Source organism: Sarcophilus harrisii, chromosome 1 (genome assembly GCF_902635505.1).
Source record: "Sarcophilus harrisii chromosome 1, mSarHar1.11, whole genome shotgun sequence".
NCBI lineage: Eukaryota > Metazoa > Chordata > Mammalia > Dasyuromorphia > Dasyuridae > Sarcophilus > Sarcophilus harrisii.
The window spans coordinates 702789920-702811566 of NC_045426.1; the positions used below are offsets into that span (position 1 = coordinate 702789920).

The 21647-nt window shown below is 40.2% G+C and overlaps 1 protein-coding gene and 1 non-coding gene across 3 annotated transcripts in view; both read left to right on the forward strand.

Annotated features, from left to right (window-relative positions):
• Positions 1 to 21647, forward strand: part of SEZ6L (seizure related 6 homolog like) — a 253535-nt gene that overhangs the window by 137257 nt on the left and 94631 nt on the right. For both annotated transcript variants that reach the window (XM_031948811.1, XM_031948812.1), the window contains exons 2-4: positions 3328 to 4053; positions 11397 to 11530; positions 20466 to 20658. In XM_031948811.1, the coding sequence (XP_031804671.1) occupies positions 3328 to 4053; positions 11397 to 11530; positions 20466 to 20658 (1053 nt within the window). The remainder of the gene's footprint in view (positions 1 to 3327; positions 4054 to 11396; positions 11531 to 20465; positions 20659 to 21647) is intronic.
• LOC111719279 lies at positions 14995 to 15101 on the forward strand. Its single transcript, XR_002769480.1, has one exon. It is a non-coding gene; the product is annotated as a U6 spliceosomal RNA (small nuclear RNA).

The window sequence follows — 21647 nt, forward strand, 5'->3', positions numbered from 1 at the left end:
TTTGATATATCTGGCTTCTTCTCTGTCCCTGTGGTCCCCTCCTCCCATGGGTTAGTTCTTCCTGGAACCTCCATTATAAAGAAATGGCTCAAGTCAGTCATCTCTTACGCATCTCCCAGATCTGATCCTGAATCTCTGATGTTTGACTGCCTTCCCATCTAGAAGAGCCCTCCGTTGCAGTAATGACTTCCTTCTGGAGCTTCAATTTTGAAGAAGAATCCAGACCATCCATCTTTACTTTCTCCCCACCTCCAGTGCTTTTCAGCTCCCTTTTATATGACATCTTCCCATCTCCATCCCCATTAGAATAGGATGTAGAATAGTATTTGTATTTCCAGTGCTTAATACATAAACTGAAATATAATATGCACTTAATGTGTCATATACTTGTTGCTTTGACTTGGTTATGGTCTACTGAGAGGCTAGGGTATATGTGTGGATCAGTACGATGGGTATGGGAAAATGGAGTGATCCAAAACAGGATAAATGGGAAATGATTAGAAGAACATATTAGAATTAAGAAGAGTCAGGAAAGTCTTTTGGTAAGAGATGGAATTTTAGCTGGGATTTGAAAGAAGCTGGGGAATCAAAGGGGAAAGCATTTCAAGCATAGCAAATAGCAGATGAAAATGTCTTGAGTCAAGAAATGAAGTTACTTGTTCATGAAAAAGAAAGGAGGCCAGTATTACTGGATCAAAGAGAGCACATCAGGGACTAAGATGTTAAAAGACTGAAAAGGCAGGAGGAGCTGGGTTATGAAGAGCTCTGAATGCAAAATAGATGATTTTGTATTTTTTTCTAGAGGCAATAGGGAGTCATTGTAGTTTATTGAGTAGGGGAGGGTGACGCTGAAGGGGCTTGACATGATGGGATTAGATAAATCATTTTGGTAAATAATCAAGGAGTGAGGGTGCAGATCAGAAGATTGAGCAGCTGTTTGCTGATCTGTACAAAGGGAAGAGTTGGGCTAGATGGCTTTTGAGGACTAGATCTAGAACAGTAGGAACTTTTCTGAACTTCAGTTCCTCCCCCTCTAAAATGTGGGGATAGCCTCTGAGTGAGTTCTAGCTCTGTGATCCCATAATTCTATAATAAATGAGTTGATGATGTCAGTCATTTATGAAAGAGATGTTGAGGGCCTGGATTCAAGTGCTGGCCATGGGAGTAGAGAGAAAGGTATAGATTTGTGCTAATAGAACAGGAAGTAAAATTAGCAACTGTGGGAAGTAAGGGAGGAGCTTCCAAACACAAGTGACTGGGAAGACAATTGTGCTAATAATAAAAATATATATATATATTTTTAAAAATTAGTAATAGCATCTCTGGCTTCTATAGTTCCTTGTGGTTAATGGAGAAAAAAATTTTTTTTTGAGTTTCCAACCTCTTGATTCCTAAGTCCAGCATTCTTTTTTGTTACTATGAATAGAAAAAATAAAAGTCGAGGGACAGATAGAGAGGGAGTTTGGGGACAGGGTCAAAACAATGAATTCAATTTTGGACAGGTTGAGTTGAAATCGCCCGCAGCAGATCCAAGTGGAGCTGTCCAAAAATCATTTTTTTTTCTTTTAATGTGGGAAGATATTAGGAGGAGATAAAATGTATAAAAATGGTACCTGAACCCCTGAAAGAAGATGGGAATTCCAAGAGAGATTATGTCATTACAGAAGAGAAGAGGATCTAAGAGAGAGACTTGGGGACACTTACATTTAGGGGGCAGCAAAGAGAGGAGGAAGCAGAAAAGAAGATTGAGTTGAGAGACAAAAGAACCCAAGGAAAAACTAGTGTATTGAGAATCAGGGGAAGGAGACTAAGGAGAAGATAGAAACAATGTCAAATATTAAAGAAAGCTCAATGAGGATAAGGATTGATTTAGCTGCAAGATAAAGATTAAGCTATTTAGAAGTGCCTGATTATCCTGGAAAGGACTTTACATCTGATCAATGGGGTCAAAAACTAGACTGCAAGGAGTTGAGAAGTGAGTGGGTAATTAGAGGCAAGGAGTAGAGACAAGATTATTTTCTAGAAGTTTGGCATTCAAGGGGGAGAGAGATACAGAGAGATAGTGTGAGGGGATGACAGGCTCAAAAGAAAGGTTATCAGCTTGTTTGTTTCAAAGAAAACTTGTACATTTGTGTAGGTTTTGTGCAAGGAGACTAGAGATGAGGAGAGACTGAAGATAAGGTTAAGAAGTTGAGGGTGATTAATAGCAAGCAGCTAGAGGAGGCTGGAAGAGATAAAATCAAAAACACAAGTGGAAAGCTTAGCTGAAGCAGAGCAAATGACTTCCATTATCCTCTCAGACTAAGAACAAAGGATGAGAGAATGGAGAGGGGTTTTGAGGTATGGAAGAGAGAAGATGAGGACTTTCATAATAGATGATCCATGTTTTCTCTGTAAAGTTGGAGGCAAGGATATTTGTGGAGAGAGAACAGTGGGTTAGATGAACTGTAAGCTTGAAGAGAAAGGAGAAATATTGAAATAGGCATTTGGGAAAGGCTGATGCAAAGCCAGTCATATCAGAATAAAACAGCAGTGAAGTCCCGATTTGATTACCTAGCATTAATCTAGAGTAGTGTTCCTCCAGAAGAATTTGTCAGCCCAGCAATGGGAGCAGAAAAGGAGAATGCTGGGAGTGACCTAGAGTTCAGATTAACAAGCTATGTATTCATAGCTAGGTCCTATCAAAATGTAGTGTTTTGTGTTCTAATCCTCCTCTTCTAAGAAGGGGAAGGAAGGAAGGAAGGAAGGAAGGAAGGAAGGAAGGAAGGAAGGAAGGAAGGAAGGAAGGAAGGAAGGAAAGAAAGGAGGGAGGGAGGGAGGGAGGAAGAGAGGGAGGGAAAGGGAAGAAGGAAGGGAAGGAGGGAGGGAGGAAGAGAGGGAGGGAAAGGGAGGAAGGAAGGGAAGGAGGGAGGGAGGGAGAAAGGAAAAGAAAGGAAGGAGGAAGGAAGGGAAGGAGGGAGGAAAGGAAAGGAAGGAGAGAAGGAATAAAGAAGGACATTAAATGGCAAAGATGGGAATGGCCTTAAAAACAAATCTCTCTCTTTGGTCTCTTGCTTGGACATCTTAGGTGTAAGGTGCCCTCCAACTATGACAATCTTCTCTTTCTCTCAACTGCTCCTAATTCTGACAGGCTGTCCCCAAATTCTTTTTATCCTGACATTCCTTGCCCCAATTATTCCTCTGATCTTGGAAAGATCCCTTCTCTCTGAGCCTCAGTTACCTCATCTGTAGATGTGAGCACTGAGCTAGTTCTCTTTGCAGCTGTAAAAGTCCTTTGCCCTAAGCACAAACCAAGGGTTTATTTGGGTGTCTTCTCTTCTTTCCTAGATGCTTCCCCAGAAGGGCGGCTCGGGCCCTCGAGCCTGCACCACCTGCATTCTGAACAATTGGCCAACAACAAGATCAGTAAGGAGAATGCTGAGGGCAAAGTCAGCACCACGGCCAGTGCAGCCCTGCCTGGGGAAGAGGCTGCAGAGCGTGAGCTTGAGGGGACAGTGCCGGCCCACCCTGAGAGCCTGCCTGTATCCACGGCCCTCGCAGAGGCCTCTGGGAAGCACACCTTCCCAGCAAGGAAGAAGCCCCCCTCTCTCAAGCAAGTGAACACAGCAAGGAAGCATTTGAGACCAAAGACTACTCCTTCCATACTTCAGAGAACGGCTTCCCAGCCTGCTCCCTCCAATCCCGGCTTCTTCCTCTTTACCGAAAAACCCCACGTGGCAGGGGACATGGCCTCTGGTTCCCTGGAGGGCAAACACGGGCCAGCTGAACAGCCCTCCTGGCTGGGCCGGAAAGGCGGCGGTGGCCCCACCACCCCAGCTCCCCTGGAGATCTCCCCCTACACCTCACTGCCTCTTCTAGAACACACCTTGCTGCAAAGCCCAGAAGAGCCGGAGGCATCCATTCCCACAGCTCAGGATGCTCCCGGAGAGGATGGAGCCAGTCCCATTCCTCTGAAGGAGAATGATCTAGCCAGCTCAGCCTCAGAGGAGAGCCAAGAGACAACCACCTCCACCATCATCACAACCACGGTCATCACCACAGAGCAGGCTCCAGGTCAGCAGGCCTTCATTTTCTTAAGCTATGGCCCGGGAAACCTTTGAACTTGGTGACGACAATGATGGCTGGTCATTAAGTAGCATTTTTGGTGATCTATAAACTAATCAAAGGTTCCTAGCTCTAGATCTGAAAGGGGATCTCAGAGGCCTCTAGTCCAGCTCTGAATTTGCAGCTGAGGTAGCGGAGGCCTAGAGAGCAGAAGTGATATCCAAGCTCACAAAGATCTTTGTGTCAAAGGCAGGACCTGAAACCTTTGACTGCAGTGCTCTTTCTACTATCACAATGAGAGGGGAGAGCTGAAAAGGAGTCTGAAAAATTGATCCTAATTATTGATACCTTGAAATCAATCCCTTCCAGGATGAGACCTCTCAGGTTCTGATAAAAGCTTTCTGGGACATATTGCTTTACTTTGAGACAATGACTCACTCAATATAAGATAAGATTAAAAAAAAAAAGAAAATAAGTCTAAATCTCTAAGCCCAGGTGACTAGATTGCTTATAGAAGGATGGATAGAGAGGTAGGAGACACCTCAGAGGCACTCAGCTCAATCCCTTGTTTTTCAGATGAAGAAACTGAAATCCAGAAAAGTAAAATAGGATTATAGTTCTAGGGCTAGAACTCTCATTTTATAGATGAAGAAACAGGTCCCCAAAGCTTCAGTGAATTGCTTAGGGTCATACTGGTAGTATATATAAGACATCAAGGGATTTCAACCCAGGTTCTCTGCCTTCAGAGTCATAACTCTTTCCAGTGTACCTTGATCTTCTCACTGCCAATTATCCCAGCCTCCATTACACTTTCTATTTTCCCTTTGACCTAAAAGATGCCGTATTCTCCCACTTCCCCCATCTATATCTCTTCTTCTAGGCTATTTAATGATTTCTCATGTTCATCCTGACCTCTAGCACGGTTGTTCTAAGAGGGTGACAGTATGGAAGTCAAGGTTGAGAGTCTAAAGGAAGATGGAAGGAAAATGGCCGTTGGATTTGATCATTGGGAAGTTTCTTGGGACTTTCAAGAGAGTAGAGTGACAGATGAAGGCCATATTGAAAGAAATTGTTAAGAAAATGGGAAATGCACAAGTAGAGATTTCTAATATAAACTTTGTCAATAAATTTAACCATGTAGGTATAACAATGGGAGGGAAATGGAAGAGAAGGGTCAATAAAGGAGTTATATTAGGACTAGGTGAAGAAGAGGTGGAAGAAACACAGAAGGAACTGGCAGAAGTGAACAGAAAACAGAAGGATTTATACTAGGACTAGGTGAAGAAGAGGTGAAAGAAACACAGAAGGAACTGGCAGAAGTGAACAGGGGTGTAAATAAAGGCATTCATGAGACTTCTACCCAGAGAGAAAGAGAGTTGGGGTGATGATACCTAGAAAACCTTAAAAAGTGGGAGATTGGTGCTGAGGAAGCTATTATTAGCTAGCCTCTGCCTTCTCTGTGAGCTGGGAGGCCAGGCCGAGCCCCAAGTCCCTTGGCTTCCAATCCGCTGGCCTTCTCACTGAGGCACAGCTGCCTTGAGGATGCCTTATGTTCAGTGAGCTTTTTGCTTTTCAAAGAGCCTTCCCACACATTATCTCATTCATTCTTCACAAGGATTCTCTCTCCAAAGACATTTACATGCCGTACACATTTACCGTTCTCTTCCTATCACCCAACAAGCATAATTTCCAAGAGACTTAAATTAATTCCAAGCTACTCCTTATCAATATACAAAGCTCCAGTGTTCAAGCCACCCCTTTCTTTTGTTTCCCTCCCCTCTTTCCTGGCCTGAGCCTCCTTTCCTTCCTTTCCTTCATCTTCTACACAAATCTGTGCTTCAGTGTCTCTGCCATACCAGGCTTTATACCAAAGATACCCAAGATCACAATTCATTGTCCTCCCTCCCGTCCCTCTTTCTGACAAGATCCTTTATCTGTGTTATCAGAGCTTGTCCACTTTCCCCCCAGACCAATCCTGGCATAATGGAGCGAATACTGTTTGTATCTACAAGACCTGGGTCAGTCACTAAGCATTTATGAAGCAGTTACCATGGGCCAGACATTGTGCTAAGCATCAGGGATACAGAAATATAGAGAAAGGCAAAAAAAATCCTCCTCTCAAGAAGCTTACAGTCTAATGTTGGAGATAACATACAGATGAAGCACACAAAGTGTAGACAAACAATATAAATACAGAATAGGGACAAAAGGGATGGAGAGAATTCTAAACCTATAGAATTCCCAGCAGAGAACCCAGTTAACAAATAGTAAAATACTTGATGGGAGTCAATAGTAAAAAGACTAAAAAGCCATCAGAAGTCCAGGGAGTGAAGAACGTTCATTGTCAAACAAAGGGCTTTATATTAGATATTGGAAGTAACCAGGAACCCTTGGAGATTTTGAATGAGAGCTAGGGACATAGTCAGATTTATATCTTAGGAAAAATCACTGTGGCAATGAGACTGGAATAGGAAGAGACTCGAGGCAGAAAAGTCAATTAGACGCTATTACAATAGTCCAAATGAGAGACAATGAGGGATTAGTAAGATGGCGGCTGTGTAGATAGTGAGAGAGGGAGATATATGGGAGAATTATGAAAATAGAAATGACCATATTTGGCAACAGATCGGGGAATGGGGAGTCAAGGATGACATCTAGGTTGAGAGACCAGGTAATCGGGAGGATGGTGTACCCTGGAACATCATAGCTGTAGGTGCCCCATTCAGAGAAAGAAGGGCTGTAAGGAACAGTGAGCCAGGAGGCAGAAGCAGATATTTATAAGCCAGAGAAAGCTCATCTGAGCTCAATGCAGCTCAGTTCAAATCCACCTTGGTATAGAGACAAGTATACAGAACCAAGAATCTAGAGAGCTGGGTTTAAGGTCTAGTTCTGGTGAGAGGCAACTTGGAGAAACAGGACTGGGCATCCAACTTAGATCAGGAAACCCTGAGTTCAAATCCTGCCCTAGAGAGTTTCTCCCTCTTCTTCATCTCCCTGTTTTTTCATCTGTGAAGTGGGAATAATAAAAACACTTATATCACAGGATTGTTGTGAGGATCAAATGGATTTGCCATAATGTGATTTGCAAACCTTCAAGTGCTATGGAAATGTTAGTTATTATTTTGTAAAGCTGTTGAGCCTCAGTTTCCAATTCTGTAAGATGGAATTGGATTATGTGGTGTCTAAAGTTACCCCCAGCTCCAAAACTCAATGTTCTGGTTCTGACATTTCGTGTTATAAGTTCTAATGGGCTAGTATTGACATTCTATGGTATATGTTTTAAGGTCATTTTTTCTCTGCTATTCTAGCATGCCCCTCACCTGTACCATTCCCTGTTCTAAGATTTCTCCCAGTTCTGACATCCCATGTTCTAAAGTCCCTAATTCTAACACCTGTTCTAAGATTTCTCCCAGCCCTGACATTCCCTGTTGAAAGACCCCTCTCAACTCTGACATTCCCTGTCCTAACATTCCCTCTGTTCCCTAACATTCCCTCTGTTCTAAGGACCTTCTCAGCTCTGATGTTCCATGTTCTAATGTCCATTCCAACTGCCACATTTTAAGGTTCTGGGATTCTAATACCCTTGAGCATGGCCCTCTATTGTCAGAGACTAAAATGCATCTCTCCTCCCCTTTATACAGAAAGGTCAAAGTGTGCCCTGGTGATAGGCAGTCTATAAATTCTCAGGGGAAAGAGAAGCTTCAGCCTCTAAGTCTTCTGAACTTGGGGCTAAAGCAAAACTGGACTCTCCCAGCATGATACTGTCTTTCCTTCCAGCTAAGTGGCTACATTTTCCTTTCCCTCGGATATAACTAAGAAATATTTAACGAGCTAAATAAATACACGATACAACATAGGCAATGCTAGTCTGTGGTTTTCTAAGTCAATCTGTGGCTTCGGTGACCCATTCATATTTGAACTTGAGGAATTCTCTTGGCTCACAGGCTCTCAGCACCTTCAGAACGCTGTCTGCTGAACTAACTGACCCTTTTGCCTCTGAGATTCTGTGAATGATTAATGATCACATGGGGACAGCCCCTGACTGTTAAATTAATATAAGTAGTAATTAATTCCACCATCCCTTGAGTTAATCCTTCTCTTTTCTCATTATTATTGTATTCATAGGTAGGAAGGGCCTGCCTACCTAAACTGGTTATGTTTATAAAAGGTTCCATCTTGCTTTAAAACTCTACAAACCCTAACCCCCTCAGCTACTCACAAGACCTGGGGCTTGGTTATATCACATGTACCTCCCCCTCCCGGAATAAAATTGAGATCCCAAAGTGGCACGGAGTCAGAATATATTTCTTATTGGTCAGTAAACATTTATTAAGCATCTACTGTATACAAAGTACTATGCTAAATTCTGATAATACACAGAAAGGCAAGAGACACTTCCTGTCCTTGAGTTGTGAGCACCTATGTATAAACAAACTATATGTAGGATAAATAGGAAATAATTAATCGAAGAAGTGATTAGAAAAGTCTTAATCAAGAAGGTACAATTTTGACTGAATTTGAGGGAAGTTAGAGAAGCCAGATAGAGAAGAGGAGAGAGGGAATTCCAGGCAGAGAAAATGCTCAAAATCCAGAGATGGAGGCTCGTGTTGGAGAAACAACTGAAGAATCACTGATCAAAATCCTCGTACTCTTTTATGAATGAGTAGTAAGGATGCCATTAATAAAATCTAAAGTAAGCCTTAGAGATAGGTGTTGCTAGGCTTTTTATTCCTTAAAATAAAGGCCCTTTCTTCTGGTTCCCAGAATTAGATTAATTCTGGTATGAATTAGCCGAGATAGATTGGGAATGACTTCAAATCCCATGCACATTCCCCCCTAACATAATTATTCCTCCTCATCTCATGCCGCGCTGAGAGTCGTCTTGCTGGAGGCTGCATCCCCTCCACAGAGTCTAACAACCGGTGAGAAATTGATCGTCAAATAGCTTCAGATCATGGCAGTTTACAGCGCAGAGGTAGCTCCTCTGGGGTACTTTCCTTACCATTTTTCGGTACTTGATTGGTGTTCTATGCATCCTCCCTGAAAAATGACCCTCAGAAATAGCCATACGACTTCAGCAAATGAGCCGATTTGGAGGCCAGTTAATTATTTTTCTCAGCATGTTTTGTTCAAGAGCCAAAAGAGAAGGAAAAGTAAGGGTAGAGAGGTGACGGCGGCTGATTGACAATGGGAACCCTTTCCGAATATGCATTCATGTTATATCGTGATTCTGCTGCAGTCTAGGGGCTTCCAAAATTGTTTTTCCCCAACTTCAGCCCCTCTTTTCATTATTTCCAGATCTAAAATTGAATATTCAGTTATCTTCTTTCTCAGAACATGGGGCTTTGCCTCTGGGTACTGGCATCCAGGAAACTCACCTTCTTCTTCATGTTGAACACCATTGTGGTTCCTTGTCTTAGAGTCTTCCAGTGGTTTTTGATTCCATATGGCAGAACTATCACCTGGGTCACAAACCGTAAGGGTCTTGTCACTATGGAGAACCTCTCCTAGGGATAGCCTAACCCCTCTCCTAAGAGGACTCCACCTGGTACATTTTCCCCTTCCCCAACTCAATGCATCCTGGGAGCATAGCTACAATGAGCTTCTCTCTATTTCAATGTTTTCTAAATGCTTGTTGTTCAGTCATTTTTCAAGTATGACCCTCTTTACTCATGATCCCATTTAGGATTTTCTTGGCAAACATACTAGAGTGGTTTACCATTTCCTTCTCCAGATCATTTTACTAATGAAAAAATGAGTTTAATGAAGTTAAGAAGAAACAGACTTGAGTGACTTGCCCAGGATCATATAGCTAGTGTCTGAGGTAAAATTTGAACTCAGGTCTTCCTGCCTCCAGGGCTCTAACCAACTGCTGATGCACAAGAAATATTTATTTATCCACATAACTTTTTCTACCAAATGTGCTTTATTTATGTTCATAAGGCTTAAAGCTAGAGAGGATCTTACAGGTTATCCTCATTGACTGGTGATGAAACTCACAACACAACATGAACCTTGCCCACACTCAGTAAGTATATTTAGACCATGAGTACAAACTTCCCCTTGGTTTCACCTTAACTCATTACTATCTCTAAACCTCTCCTGGCAGACAGGCAAGGACTGTAAAAAGAAACCATTAGAATGAAAGCTTCTTGAGGGTAAGCATTGTTTTAGCTTTCTCTCTATATAAAGCCCAGCACATTGCCTGCCTTGCACAGTATTTGAAGTGTTTGCTGATTGTTTGTTTGATTTGTAAATAGAGAATCTGGATTCAAGTCTTAGCTCTTCCACTTCATATCATTTCACAGCCCTATGCCTCATTTTCCCCATTTGTAAAATTAGGGGGGGGATTAGGCTAGATGAACTGTGAGGGCTCTTTGAGCTATGAACCTCTGATACTCTAACCCCAACCCAACCCTCTCACTTAGACAGAGAAGGAACCTGCGAGCCAGATTGGAAAAAAAATGCTTCCAAAGACCATATGGGGCAGGAAAAGAGCGGTGAATTTGGAGTCTGTGCAATTGGGAAACCATAATGGAATACTGTATGATCCAGGGAAATTCAGCCCTCTTCACAATAAACATTTATTACATGACTATTATGTGTCAGGCAATATGCTAGGAATCAGGGATACAAAAACAAATGGAAAACAGCCTCTGACTTCTAGGGAACTTGTAGTCTATGGAAGGAGAGAAGATGAATATTTCACTTCTTTGGGACTCAGTTTCCTTAGCTGTATAATAGAGATACATCATAGTATAATGGAGAGAGTACTAGATCTGGAGTCTGGAAGACCTGGTTCAATTTCTGTCTCAGGCTTTCACTATGATTCTAGACAAGTCGCTTCTCCACCCTATGCCTCAGTTTCCTCATCTGTAAAATAAAGGACTTATATTCAATAGCCTCCAAGTCCCTTTCATCTTTAAATATGAGATCGATTAAAATGAGGGCATAATCTCATTATGCCCTTAATACCTAAAGTCTTTCTAAGATCTATGATCTAATGTCCAAATTTGCACAAAGATTAAGTAGGAAAGACAAGATTTGAATTCATGTCCTCTGGCTCAAAACTCTTTGCTCAATGGCACTGCCTATCAAACCCTAACTGCTTATTAAAACCTGTAATAGTAATAAAAACCCTAAAAATCCCAAGTCCTCTTTTTGCATCCTGATCCTCTGACCCTCAGCTCCTTCTTTCTCTCTGCCACCTGGCCCTCCAAGACCCCCAAGGCTGAAGCCATAGAGGATGGAGCAGTCAGGGTCGATCATTCTAATCTTTGGAATGGGTTTTGCTGGCCCATGGGAACGTTAGGATGGGGAAACACACTTCTAACTATAATGTCTGCCTTCAGCTCTCTGCAGCGTCACCTTCTCTGATCCTGAGGGCTACATAGACTCCAACGACTATGCCCCACTGCCCCTGCACAGCTTCCTGGAATGCACCTACAATGTGACTGTCTACACCGGCTACGGCGTGGAGCTCCAGGTAACAAAACCCATTTCAGTGGGGCCGAGAATGTTGCAGCTACGTGGGCAAGTCTGCATGTTGCAATAGTGTGGGCATGTATTTATTCTCTAATTAGAACTTGGTTCAGCATCTTTTCATAGAATCGTGGGAACGGCGCTGGAGAATTGAATTACACTCCCTCATTTTACAGAGAAGGAAACCAAAGCTTAGGATTTTTAAGTGATTTGACCAAAGTCATGCAGTAAGATCAAAACATCCTAGATCAGGAGGTAGAAGGGAACTCAGAAACCATCTAGATCAACCCTTTAACATGACAGAAGAAGAAACTGAGGCTCAAAGAAATTAACTGGCTTTACAAAGATCACAGTGGTAGTGTCAGAGAAAAGATCTGAACCCAAGTTCTCTAAGCCCAGAATCAATGGTCTTTCACAGCCATCCTCTGAAAATAAATAAAGCTCAGCACAGTTGAGCATCTGACAATTAGGAAAGCAGGATATATTTTTTCATTTTTGGAAAGATTTTATAAACACAACTATTCCTTGGTCAACCAATAAGCATTTAAGAACCTGCTATAGAACTTGGAGACTTTAGGCCCCCAAATGACAGTGAAGCGGTTCTTGCCCTCAAGAAGTATATACATAGCTACACATATGTAGCTATGTATATTTATATGAATACACACACCCCTATATATGTGTATGTGTGTGTGTTGTCGTTCAATTGTTTTCAATCATGTCTAACTCTTCTTGAGCCCATTTGGGGTTTTGTTGGCCAAGCTACTGGAATGGTTTGCCATTTCTTTCTTCAGTCCATTTTACAGATGAGAAACCAAGATAAACAGGGTTAAGTGGTTTGCCCAGGATCACACAGTTAGTTGGTGTCTGAGGCTGGATTTGAACTCATAAAGATGAAAATTCCTGATTCCAGATCTGGCACTCTACCCATTATACTTTCTAACTGCCTATGTATGAATATACATATATATATATATATATATATCTAAATATGGATATATAATTGTATTTATATATTAACATATAGGATCTAGGTAACCAATGGATAAAGTGCCAGATTTGGAGTCAGGAACAGTCATCTTCATTGAATTCAAATACATCCTCAGACACTTACCAGCTGTGTGACCCTGAACAAGATACCCTGTTTGCCTCAATTTCTCATCTACAAAATGAACTGAAGAGGGAAATGGCAGACCATTCTAATATCTTTGCTAAGAAAATCCCAGATAAAGTCACAAAGAGTCAGACATTACTGAAGTGACTGACAAGAAAAAAATACCATATGTAAGATATGCATATGTACAAATTAATAGTTTGGGAGGGGGGTAGAGAATGACATAAAAAATTTCCCAACTTATATTATGACATGGAGCTAACCCAGAGTTCTAGAAGTCTGTGCCAGTCAAGAACAGTTCTAGCAGGTCCTGTGAAGCTGGGAAAACTTTGCAGAGGGATACAGTGAGGAAATCGGTATCTTTAGTATAAAGCCAAGTCCAGCTCATTGCTGGAAGACTCATCAATAGGTCGATAATGAGGGATATTTTTGGTTTCTGTTTTCGCCACAACAACACTGGAAGACCAGGTTGAAGAATGATGGTGATGTGCCTCAGAAGAAGGGTTACTCTGGATGACAAAATGCCAAAATCTAAAAATATTAAGGTATCCTTAAGAAGCGTGTTCCAGTCACTATATTGTCATATGTTTCAGTAGAAGTACTAAGCAGCTTCTATTATCCAAATCACATCTGCCGTCCAGAGCGCACCTGTAAGAATATTCAAGTATATTATATCTTTGACTATATCTTGATCATAATCTAAGAAAAGTCAAAGTTTCCTTTTCTCGGGATGAGATTCATTCATCCACTTGATAAACATTAATTAAGCTCCTACTGTGTGCAAGGCACTATACAAGGAACTGGAAATTAAAAGGCAAAATTAAAAATACTCATTCCCCTCAAAGAGTTTATATTTTACCAGGGGTACACAGTATTTCACCATTTAACCAGGGCCACAAAGCTCTGGGCTTGCACAGCATAATCCATCTTTGGGAGTTGAATCACAACAGTGATCTCTCTTTCAGACTGTCACCTTCAACTAAAGAAAAAACTTCTAAATGTACTTCATGCCTAGGTTTTCACAAGTCTGGGTAACAGAATTCACAGCTCTCATACAAACACTCCAGGTGACAAATGGCTATTAGATAGGTGTCCATCCTTATTGGATCCCATTTAAAAAACATGTTTGACAGAAAGAGTACCCAGGAGCTCATAAATAAATGCAGAAAACAAATTCAGCATTTAGAGTAGCACGCAATCCATTCCTCCAAAGGGAATTGAGGCTTCCAATGGGACAATATCTTCCCACTGTAGTGAAATCCTGTCTCATGTAGCCTCATATGGCCCCATGATATTCATGGTGCAGTCCTATGTCCTGTATTTTCACTGGAAGAGAAACATATTTGGAGTTTCCATAAAGGCATCTTTTTTCTCATCAGACCTACACTTTCAAAATCATTCACTATATAATCATAGAATCAGTCAGTCAATAAGTATTTATTAAATGTCTAGCAGTATGCACTTAGCAGTATGCTAATAAGCACTGGGAATTCAAAAATCAGACCCTGCTCTCAAGGAGCTTGCGCTGTAATAGGGAAGGCAGCATACAAACAACTATGTACAAACAAACTATAGACGTGATAATTAGAGACAATTAGGAAAGGGAAATCACTAGCATCAAGAGGGAACAGAGAAGATTTCATGGAGGACATGGGATTTTAGCTGACACTTCAAAGAAGCCAAGGAAATCAGAAGGTACAGTGAAGAGAGAAAATATTCCAGGCATAAATGACAACCAGGGAAAATCCCCAGAGCTGGAGATAGAGTGTCTTGATCTTTTATTGCCCCATGATGTGGCTTTAACCCCTTAATCCAGCAGTAGGGCTCATTTGAGAGATCCTCATCAGCTCTCTGAGAATTTCTCAGGAACTCTCTTTTCTCTGTCTGGGGCCAGTTATCCAAACTCTCAAACTTGGAGTTGTTTATGAGTCAACTTCCAAAACTAGCATTTCCCAGGAAAAATCTCTTCTCTGGCTATATTCCAGAATCACATAGCCTAAGAAATCAAGAACCCCCACCGTCCCTCCTCAGCTCAGGCAATACTGGCAGGCGTATGTGTGGTTCTGCCATATGATTCTGCAAGAACTCTTGATACTCCTCCACTACCCTGGATGCCATCATCTCACAGACTGGGCAAAACCACTTTCAGATCTGACAACCACCCAGAAAGCCAAGAGCTAATTATGCAATTCCTATATGCTTCCATCCCAGGGCATCCATGAACTACTTTGGGGAGAAACTGTGACTTATATATTGGCCTTGATTCTATTCCAAAGAACCCAGGTTCTCTCTGCTGTTCTATAGTTCATGTTAGAAATAAACACTCAAAAAAATATTGGAAGTGGCAAGTCACTGTGCTTGCAATGGCAGCACATATACTAAAATTGGAATGATACAGAAAAGATTAACATGGCCCCCGTGCAAGGATGACATGCAAATCCGTGAAGCGTTCCATATTTTTAAAGGCTTTAGTTAAAATAATTTAAAAATTTTTTTTTAAAAGAAAATGGCAGCTCACTTCTTTTTAGTACATCTTAACAAAGGATTGGCTCTCACCAACAATAGTCTATCATCCCAAGCGTTCCCAAGAATCCAACCAAAGACCCTACTAAGCAGTCCCATTCACTGAAATCCAGACTTTAAGAGGCGCCAAGAAGAAGCTCTGGATCAACCAATTCATATTATGTCAGCCTCAATCAAATCTAATTAAAAGAGATAATTAGGGAAATTACATTTTGTTAAAAGATATCATAGACAATGAAGAAATATAAAAAAAATTAAAGCAAATCTCCCTGATAAAGGCTTTATTTCTCAAATATATAGAGAACTGGGTAAATTTTATAAAAATAAGAGACATTTCCTAATTGATAATTGATCCAGGAATATAAAAAATTTCAGAAGGATAAACCAAAGCTATCTCTAGTTAGGAAAAAATATTCTAACTCACTATAGATTAGAGATAGGCAAATTAAAACTACTCTAAAGTACCACCTCAGACCTATCAGAAAAAAATGCTTGAGGGGATGTGGGAAAATAGGTACAGAACTTTTGGTGGAGTAGTGAACTGATCCCACTGATGGTTGCATTCTGGAGAACAATCTGGACTTTTATCCATTTAGATAGATAGATAGGCAGACAGACAGACAGATTCTTTTCCTTTTTCTTTGATTTATTTAGGTTTCAGAACTAGTATATATATTGCTGAATCAAAAAAAAAACAAGGAAGAGAACATATATATATATATATATGAAACTATTTCTAGAAACTTTTTTTTTGTAGTGGCAAAGAATTGTACATTGAAGGTATGGTCAACAATTGGGGAATGGCTGAACAACTTACGTCATATGATTTTGATGAAGCGCTGTTGTTCTATAAGAAATGGCAAGGGGGTATTTTCAGAAAAAAATATGGCAAGATCTAGATTAATTAATGTAAAGTGAAATGAGAACAATCAGGAGATCATTGTGCATAAAAATAGTAATCTTGTAATGATGATCAACTACAAAAGACTCAGCTACTCTGATCAATACAATGATCTAATATAATTCCAAAGGACTTGTGAGGAAAAAAATGTTATTCACCTCCAGAGAGAGAACTTATGAACTCTGAGTAAAAATTAAAGTATAATTTTCTCATTTTATCTTTTTTTTTGCTTTTTTGGGCAATATGGCTAGTATGAAAATGTTTCACATGATATAATAGTGTTTGCCTTCTCAGTGTATGTGGGGAGACATGGGAGAGAAGGAGAGAATTTGGTACTCAAAATTTAGAAAGAAAAGAATTCAACAAATAAAAAAGAAAGTTGAGATGAAACTAGATGATAAAGGGCTCTAAATGTCAAATCAAGGGTTTTCTATGTGCAATAGAGAGACACTGAGGACTTTGGGATGGAAGTGTGACAGAGTAGGATCTAGTTTTATTTTGGTGACTATTCACAGGATGGATTGGAGAGAAAAAAATACTAGAATTAGGCAATTTCTAATTAGGAGTCCAAGTTAGAGATGCCTAGGGTCTGAATTAAAAGTGTGTGAATAGCAAAAAAGAGAAAGATTGAAGAGTTATTATAAAGGCAGAACTGACAAGTGTTGGCAACTAACTTGAATATGAAAGAATAAGGAAGAAAAAAGTGTGGAGGCACTGAAGTTATGAGTTTGGGTAACTAGGAGGATGGTAGTGAAATAGGATAAGGGATCCATGAAGAGAAAGAAGATAATGGTAACATTTTGGAGAAGCTGAATTTGAGATGCTTATGGGATTTTGAGGTAAAAATGTCCCCAGGCAGTTGTTTATTCAGGACTAGACCTCTAGAGAAAAATTGGGGTAGATATATAGATTGGAAACTCATCTGCCCAGAGATGATGCTTGAAACCATGGGTACTGATGAGATCACTAAGCATGAGTATAGAGAGAGAAAGGGCCCCAGGATGGAAACTTGGAAGATATCTTTTCTTAGAGAATATGACTGATGTCATCCACTGAAGAAGACTAAGCATAACAGTTCAGATAAAGAGAAGATTGTGTGTGTATGTGTGTGTGTGAGAGACAGAAACACACACAGAGAGAGAGAGAGAGAGAGAGAGACAGAGAGAGATAGAGAGAGACAGAGACAGAGACAAGGGGTAGCTATTTCAGATCCCTTCCAGCCTAGTGATTCTATTCCACGCTATATTATTCTATGCAGTTACATGAGGATCATTCATGATACTAGGGACTCAATCAGAAGACTTAGGTGGGATATAATGGCTGTAGAAAAGAAGCATATTCTTTAATCATATAATGAATGTGTTGGATTAGGATAAAGTCATCAGATAATCCCTGACATAATGGTTTCTTTTCATTTATTCTCCTTGACCCCCTAAGGAAGAATTCAGAACAATAGAAGATAATAGATGATTGCATCCATAGAGAAATGAGCTTCCTATTTATTAAACCATCCAAAAATGAGATTTCTTGTCTCTTAAGGGAACGTTACAGTATTTAAGGATTTCCATCAAAGGCAGGTGAATTCATAAGGGATGTTGTGGATAGTGTCCATGTTATATTCTATGGACTATGACATCTGTGATCCTTTCCAACTCCGAAACTCTGTGATTCTCTTGACTTGATTCCTGAAATTCACCAACATTTCCAAGATATGTAATTTATCACTGTGGATAGCTTTCTAGTATAGATCCCAATTTCTCTATATCTTATCAACAACTTTATTAGTTACTGTGCTTTCTCTGTGTCTCTGTGTGTGTGTGTCTGTCTGTCTCTCTCTCTCTCTCTCTCTCTCTCTCTCTGTCTGTCTTTTTGTCTGTCTCTCTGTATGTCTGTTTCTTTCTCCCCTCAACAACTCACCACACCCTATCTCCAAATAAATAAAATATATTGCTTAACTAGTTAGGATGGTTCTTCCTTCTCTGGGCTATCTTCTACACCAAGTTCCTCCAGTGGGGCAGGATAACCTCATTGTACCATGGAGATGACATGATTAGTTATGTCAACTTCATAACTTAGTGAGATTGCATAGAACCTGTTGCTACAATGGAAGGGAATCTTAGGAACTGTCAAATCCAATACTCACATTTTACAAATAAGGAAACTGAGGTCCATTAAAATCAAAATGTACAAATTGAGTCCTATTTTAAATAGACTGGAGGAGTTTATTATTTAATGAAAACATAGGGTGACTCTCCTTTTAAAGAAAGATTCCTTTTTTTAATGTAAATCATCCCAACTCTGAATAAACCTTTTTTGGCCAGTTGAGATTTTTGTATATTTAAATCTAGTGCCTCCTGAAATATTTGGAGGCCATAAAACAGATTTTTTTCTACAGATTTTAGCTAAGAGGGCTCAGAATAAGGAAGTCCTAGAAGTGGGAAGGAAGAATCCAGATTCAGTCTTGCCTAGTCCCCCCTTAAACGCCCTTTTGTTTATTGACATATTTGGTACTGAGAGGGAAGACCTCCACTATGGCTAATCAGCCAGCAGATTGTAGAGGTCCAGATGTCATCAGGCTTCTGTTTCCAGTGGTAGAGTCATGCACTTGAAAGGATTGGGAAGTGGATTTTATTCAGAAGTCTCAATGCAACTGTGTGTGACTGAGGAGACAAATTCTTCCTCCTCATATGTTTTGAATCTTTGATCTCTGTTCAAAAATAGATAAAAAGATGAAGATGAGAGAAAGGGGAAAGGAGACAGACAAATAGAAACATATAGACAAGGAGATTTAAAAAACAAAGAGAAACAGATAATAGAAAAGGGGAAAAAACAATAGAAAGAAAAAGATAAAGAGAGCTAAACAAATGCTGAGTCTAGTATTATTTCATGTTTTGTCTGGGCTCAAGATTCTTCCAAAGCCTCCTTTGTTTTATTTATTTCCCTCTTTCATCTTTTTTTTTCCTTTCATTCATTCCCTTTACCTTCACTTGCCCATTGTCTTTTGTTTCCTCCTTATGGTTTTTCCTCTTCTTTTTTCTGTACTCCATTCTTGTTTAGGGTTCTTTTACATTTTTCTTCTTTCTTTAATTGTTTCCTTCTTTCTTTCTTGTCCTCTTCTTTCTATCTTATTTTTCTATCTCTTTTCCTTTTATTATTATTTTTTGTTTTTCTGTTTTCCCTTTTCTTTCCAGAGAAGGGTAAAGAGACGGAGACAGGGAAAGGGAATACAAGAGGGTAAGAGAAACAGAAACAAGTAAAATAAAAGATAAGAGCAGGGGGAAACAGAGGCAGAGAAATAAAGAGAGCCAGAGCTGTTTAAGAGGGGAAGAGAAGAAAAATGCCAAAGGACAGACATTTGCCTCAGTATCATGGGACCATAGATTAGAGCTGGAAGGGAGCTAAGAGATCATCCAGTCTGAAGTCTTCCCCTTATTTAATAGATAAGGAAATTGAAGCCCAGAGGGAGGAGCACAGTCACAGGCACCATAATTATACTTGTCTTATTTATCAAAGAGGCAACAATGAGGCAACTGGATGGTCTAATGAATAGACTGCCAAGCCTGGAATCAAGACGACTTCTCTTTCTGAGTTCAAATCCTACTTTAGCCCTGGACAAGTCACTTCACCTTGTTTGCCTTAGTTTCCTCATCTGTAAAATGAGCTGGAGAAGAAAATGGCAAACTACTCCTATATCTTTGGCATGAAAACTCAAAATGATATCACAGGAGATAGGACACAACTGAAACTCAACAAGCTCAACAAAAGAGGCAACATTGTTTATATAATGAACTAGTTTAGAATTAAAGGACCTAAGTTCAAATCTTGATTCTTCTACTATCTGTGGCATTTCAGGCAAGTACATATCAGGCTTCTATTTCCTCCTCAGTAAAATGTGAAGTTGGATTGAATGACCTAGAATGTCCTTTCCAATTCTAACTTTTATGGTCCTGTGAGTATTCCGCAAAGGAAGGTTAGGGGAGACTTTCAACTTGATGGGTTATATAGTGGAAGGTTTTGATTCATGGTTTAGAAACTCACGATCTTTGGTTCCTTGGACAATTGCCTTGAGTTCCCTGAGCCTTAACCTTTAAAATAGAGGGATTAAACACTGAGCTCTAATGTTCCTTTGAGCTCTGTAATCTTATGATTGCTCCATTGTACAGTTCTTGAGTTCTCATACACAGTGGATGCTCAATATATGTTTGTTTTTTGACTAATTGATGCCACTCAATCTGGACTAAACTTCTGGACAAAGTTGTCCAACTTCTGATTTCTATGAGGCAGCCATCCCCACCATAATCTTATAGAGGGAAGACTAATTAAAGCCAGGCTTATCCTTGTGTCTACTTTCCAAAACTTAACTCATCCTGTCTCTCCTATCCTTGCTCTTTTCTTACTCAGGTGAAGAGTGTGAACCTGTCTGAAGGAGAGCTTCTCTCCATCAGAGGAGTGGATGGCCCCAACCTGGTGGTATTAGCCAATCAGACCCTTTTGGTCGAGGGACAGGTGATCCGAAGTCCAACCAATACCATATCCGTCTACTTCCGAACATTCCAAGATGATGGGATTGGAACTTTCCAACTTCACTACCAGGGTAGGAGCTGGACAAAGGTTGTATTATCTTGTGTTTTGTCTGGGCTCAAGATTCCACCAAAGTCTCCTTTGTTCTCTCTTTTTTTCCTTTCTATTTATTTCCCTCTTTCATATTTTTTCTTTCATTCATTTACTTACCTTCTCTTCCCTATTGTCTTTTCTTTCCTCTTCATAGTTTTTCCTCTTCTTTTTCTTGTACTCTTGTTTTGATCTCTTTCCAGTTTTCTTCTTTAATACCTTCCTTCTTTCTTTTTTGCCCTCTTTTTTCTATCTTATTTTTTTGTCTCTTCTTTTCCTTTTATGATTTTTGTTGGAATTCATGGGAGAGCTGCTGAAATATGTGGGAGCCACCTGACATTGGCTGCTGGGGATCCAACCCAGAATGGATCTCCTCTTGTGAGAGGATAATACAAGGAGACCAAGAGTCAGTTGTTGTTCTCTGACTTCTCTCCTCTTCCCTCTGCCTCCAACTCATCTCATTCCCAGTCCACAACACCTGTGTCAGCAAAGGCTGCCTTGCAAATCCTTCCGATGTTATGATCCACAGCTGTGGAGGCTCTCGGAGAATTGACCTCTCCCTTAACAAAAATAAGGGAGATTTGAATCTTTGTGTTTTTTTTTCTTTTCCTTCATTTTTTCTCATGCATTTTTTTGTTTTCCTTCTTTTTTATTTTATCTCATGCTTATTTTTTTTTCATCCAGCTCTACATTTCCCTGGGGACTTAAACTTTCTATACTCTTCAAGTTGTGTGGGTTTATAGAGAGTGAAATATCTGAATAAAAAGTGAGAATGGTGTCCCCAACACGTGGATAGCTAGAATCATCCAGTTTAATAGCATGTGGACCAAATATATGCGGGCTGACTGTTTCATTTAAGTATTTCTGGACATAGGGCACTGTCCTGTTTTGACTGTTGTTTGTGTGTGGGGTGTGGTTTTCTTACCTGTAACAGTGTAAGGTGGATTTGGGACAGGGATCTATTGAAACAAA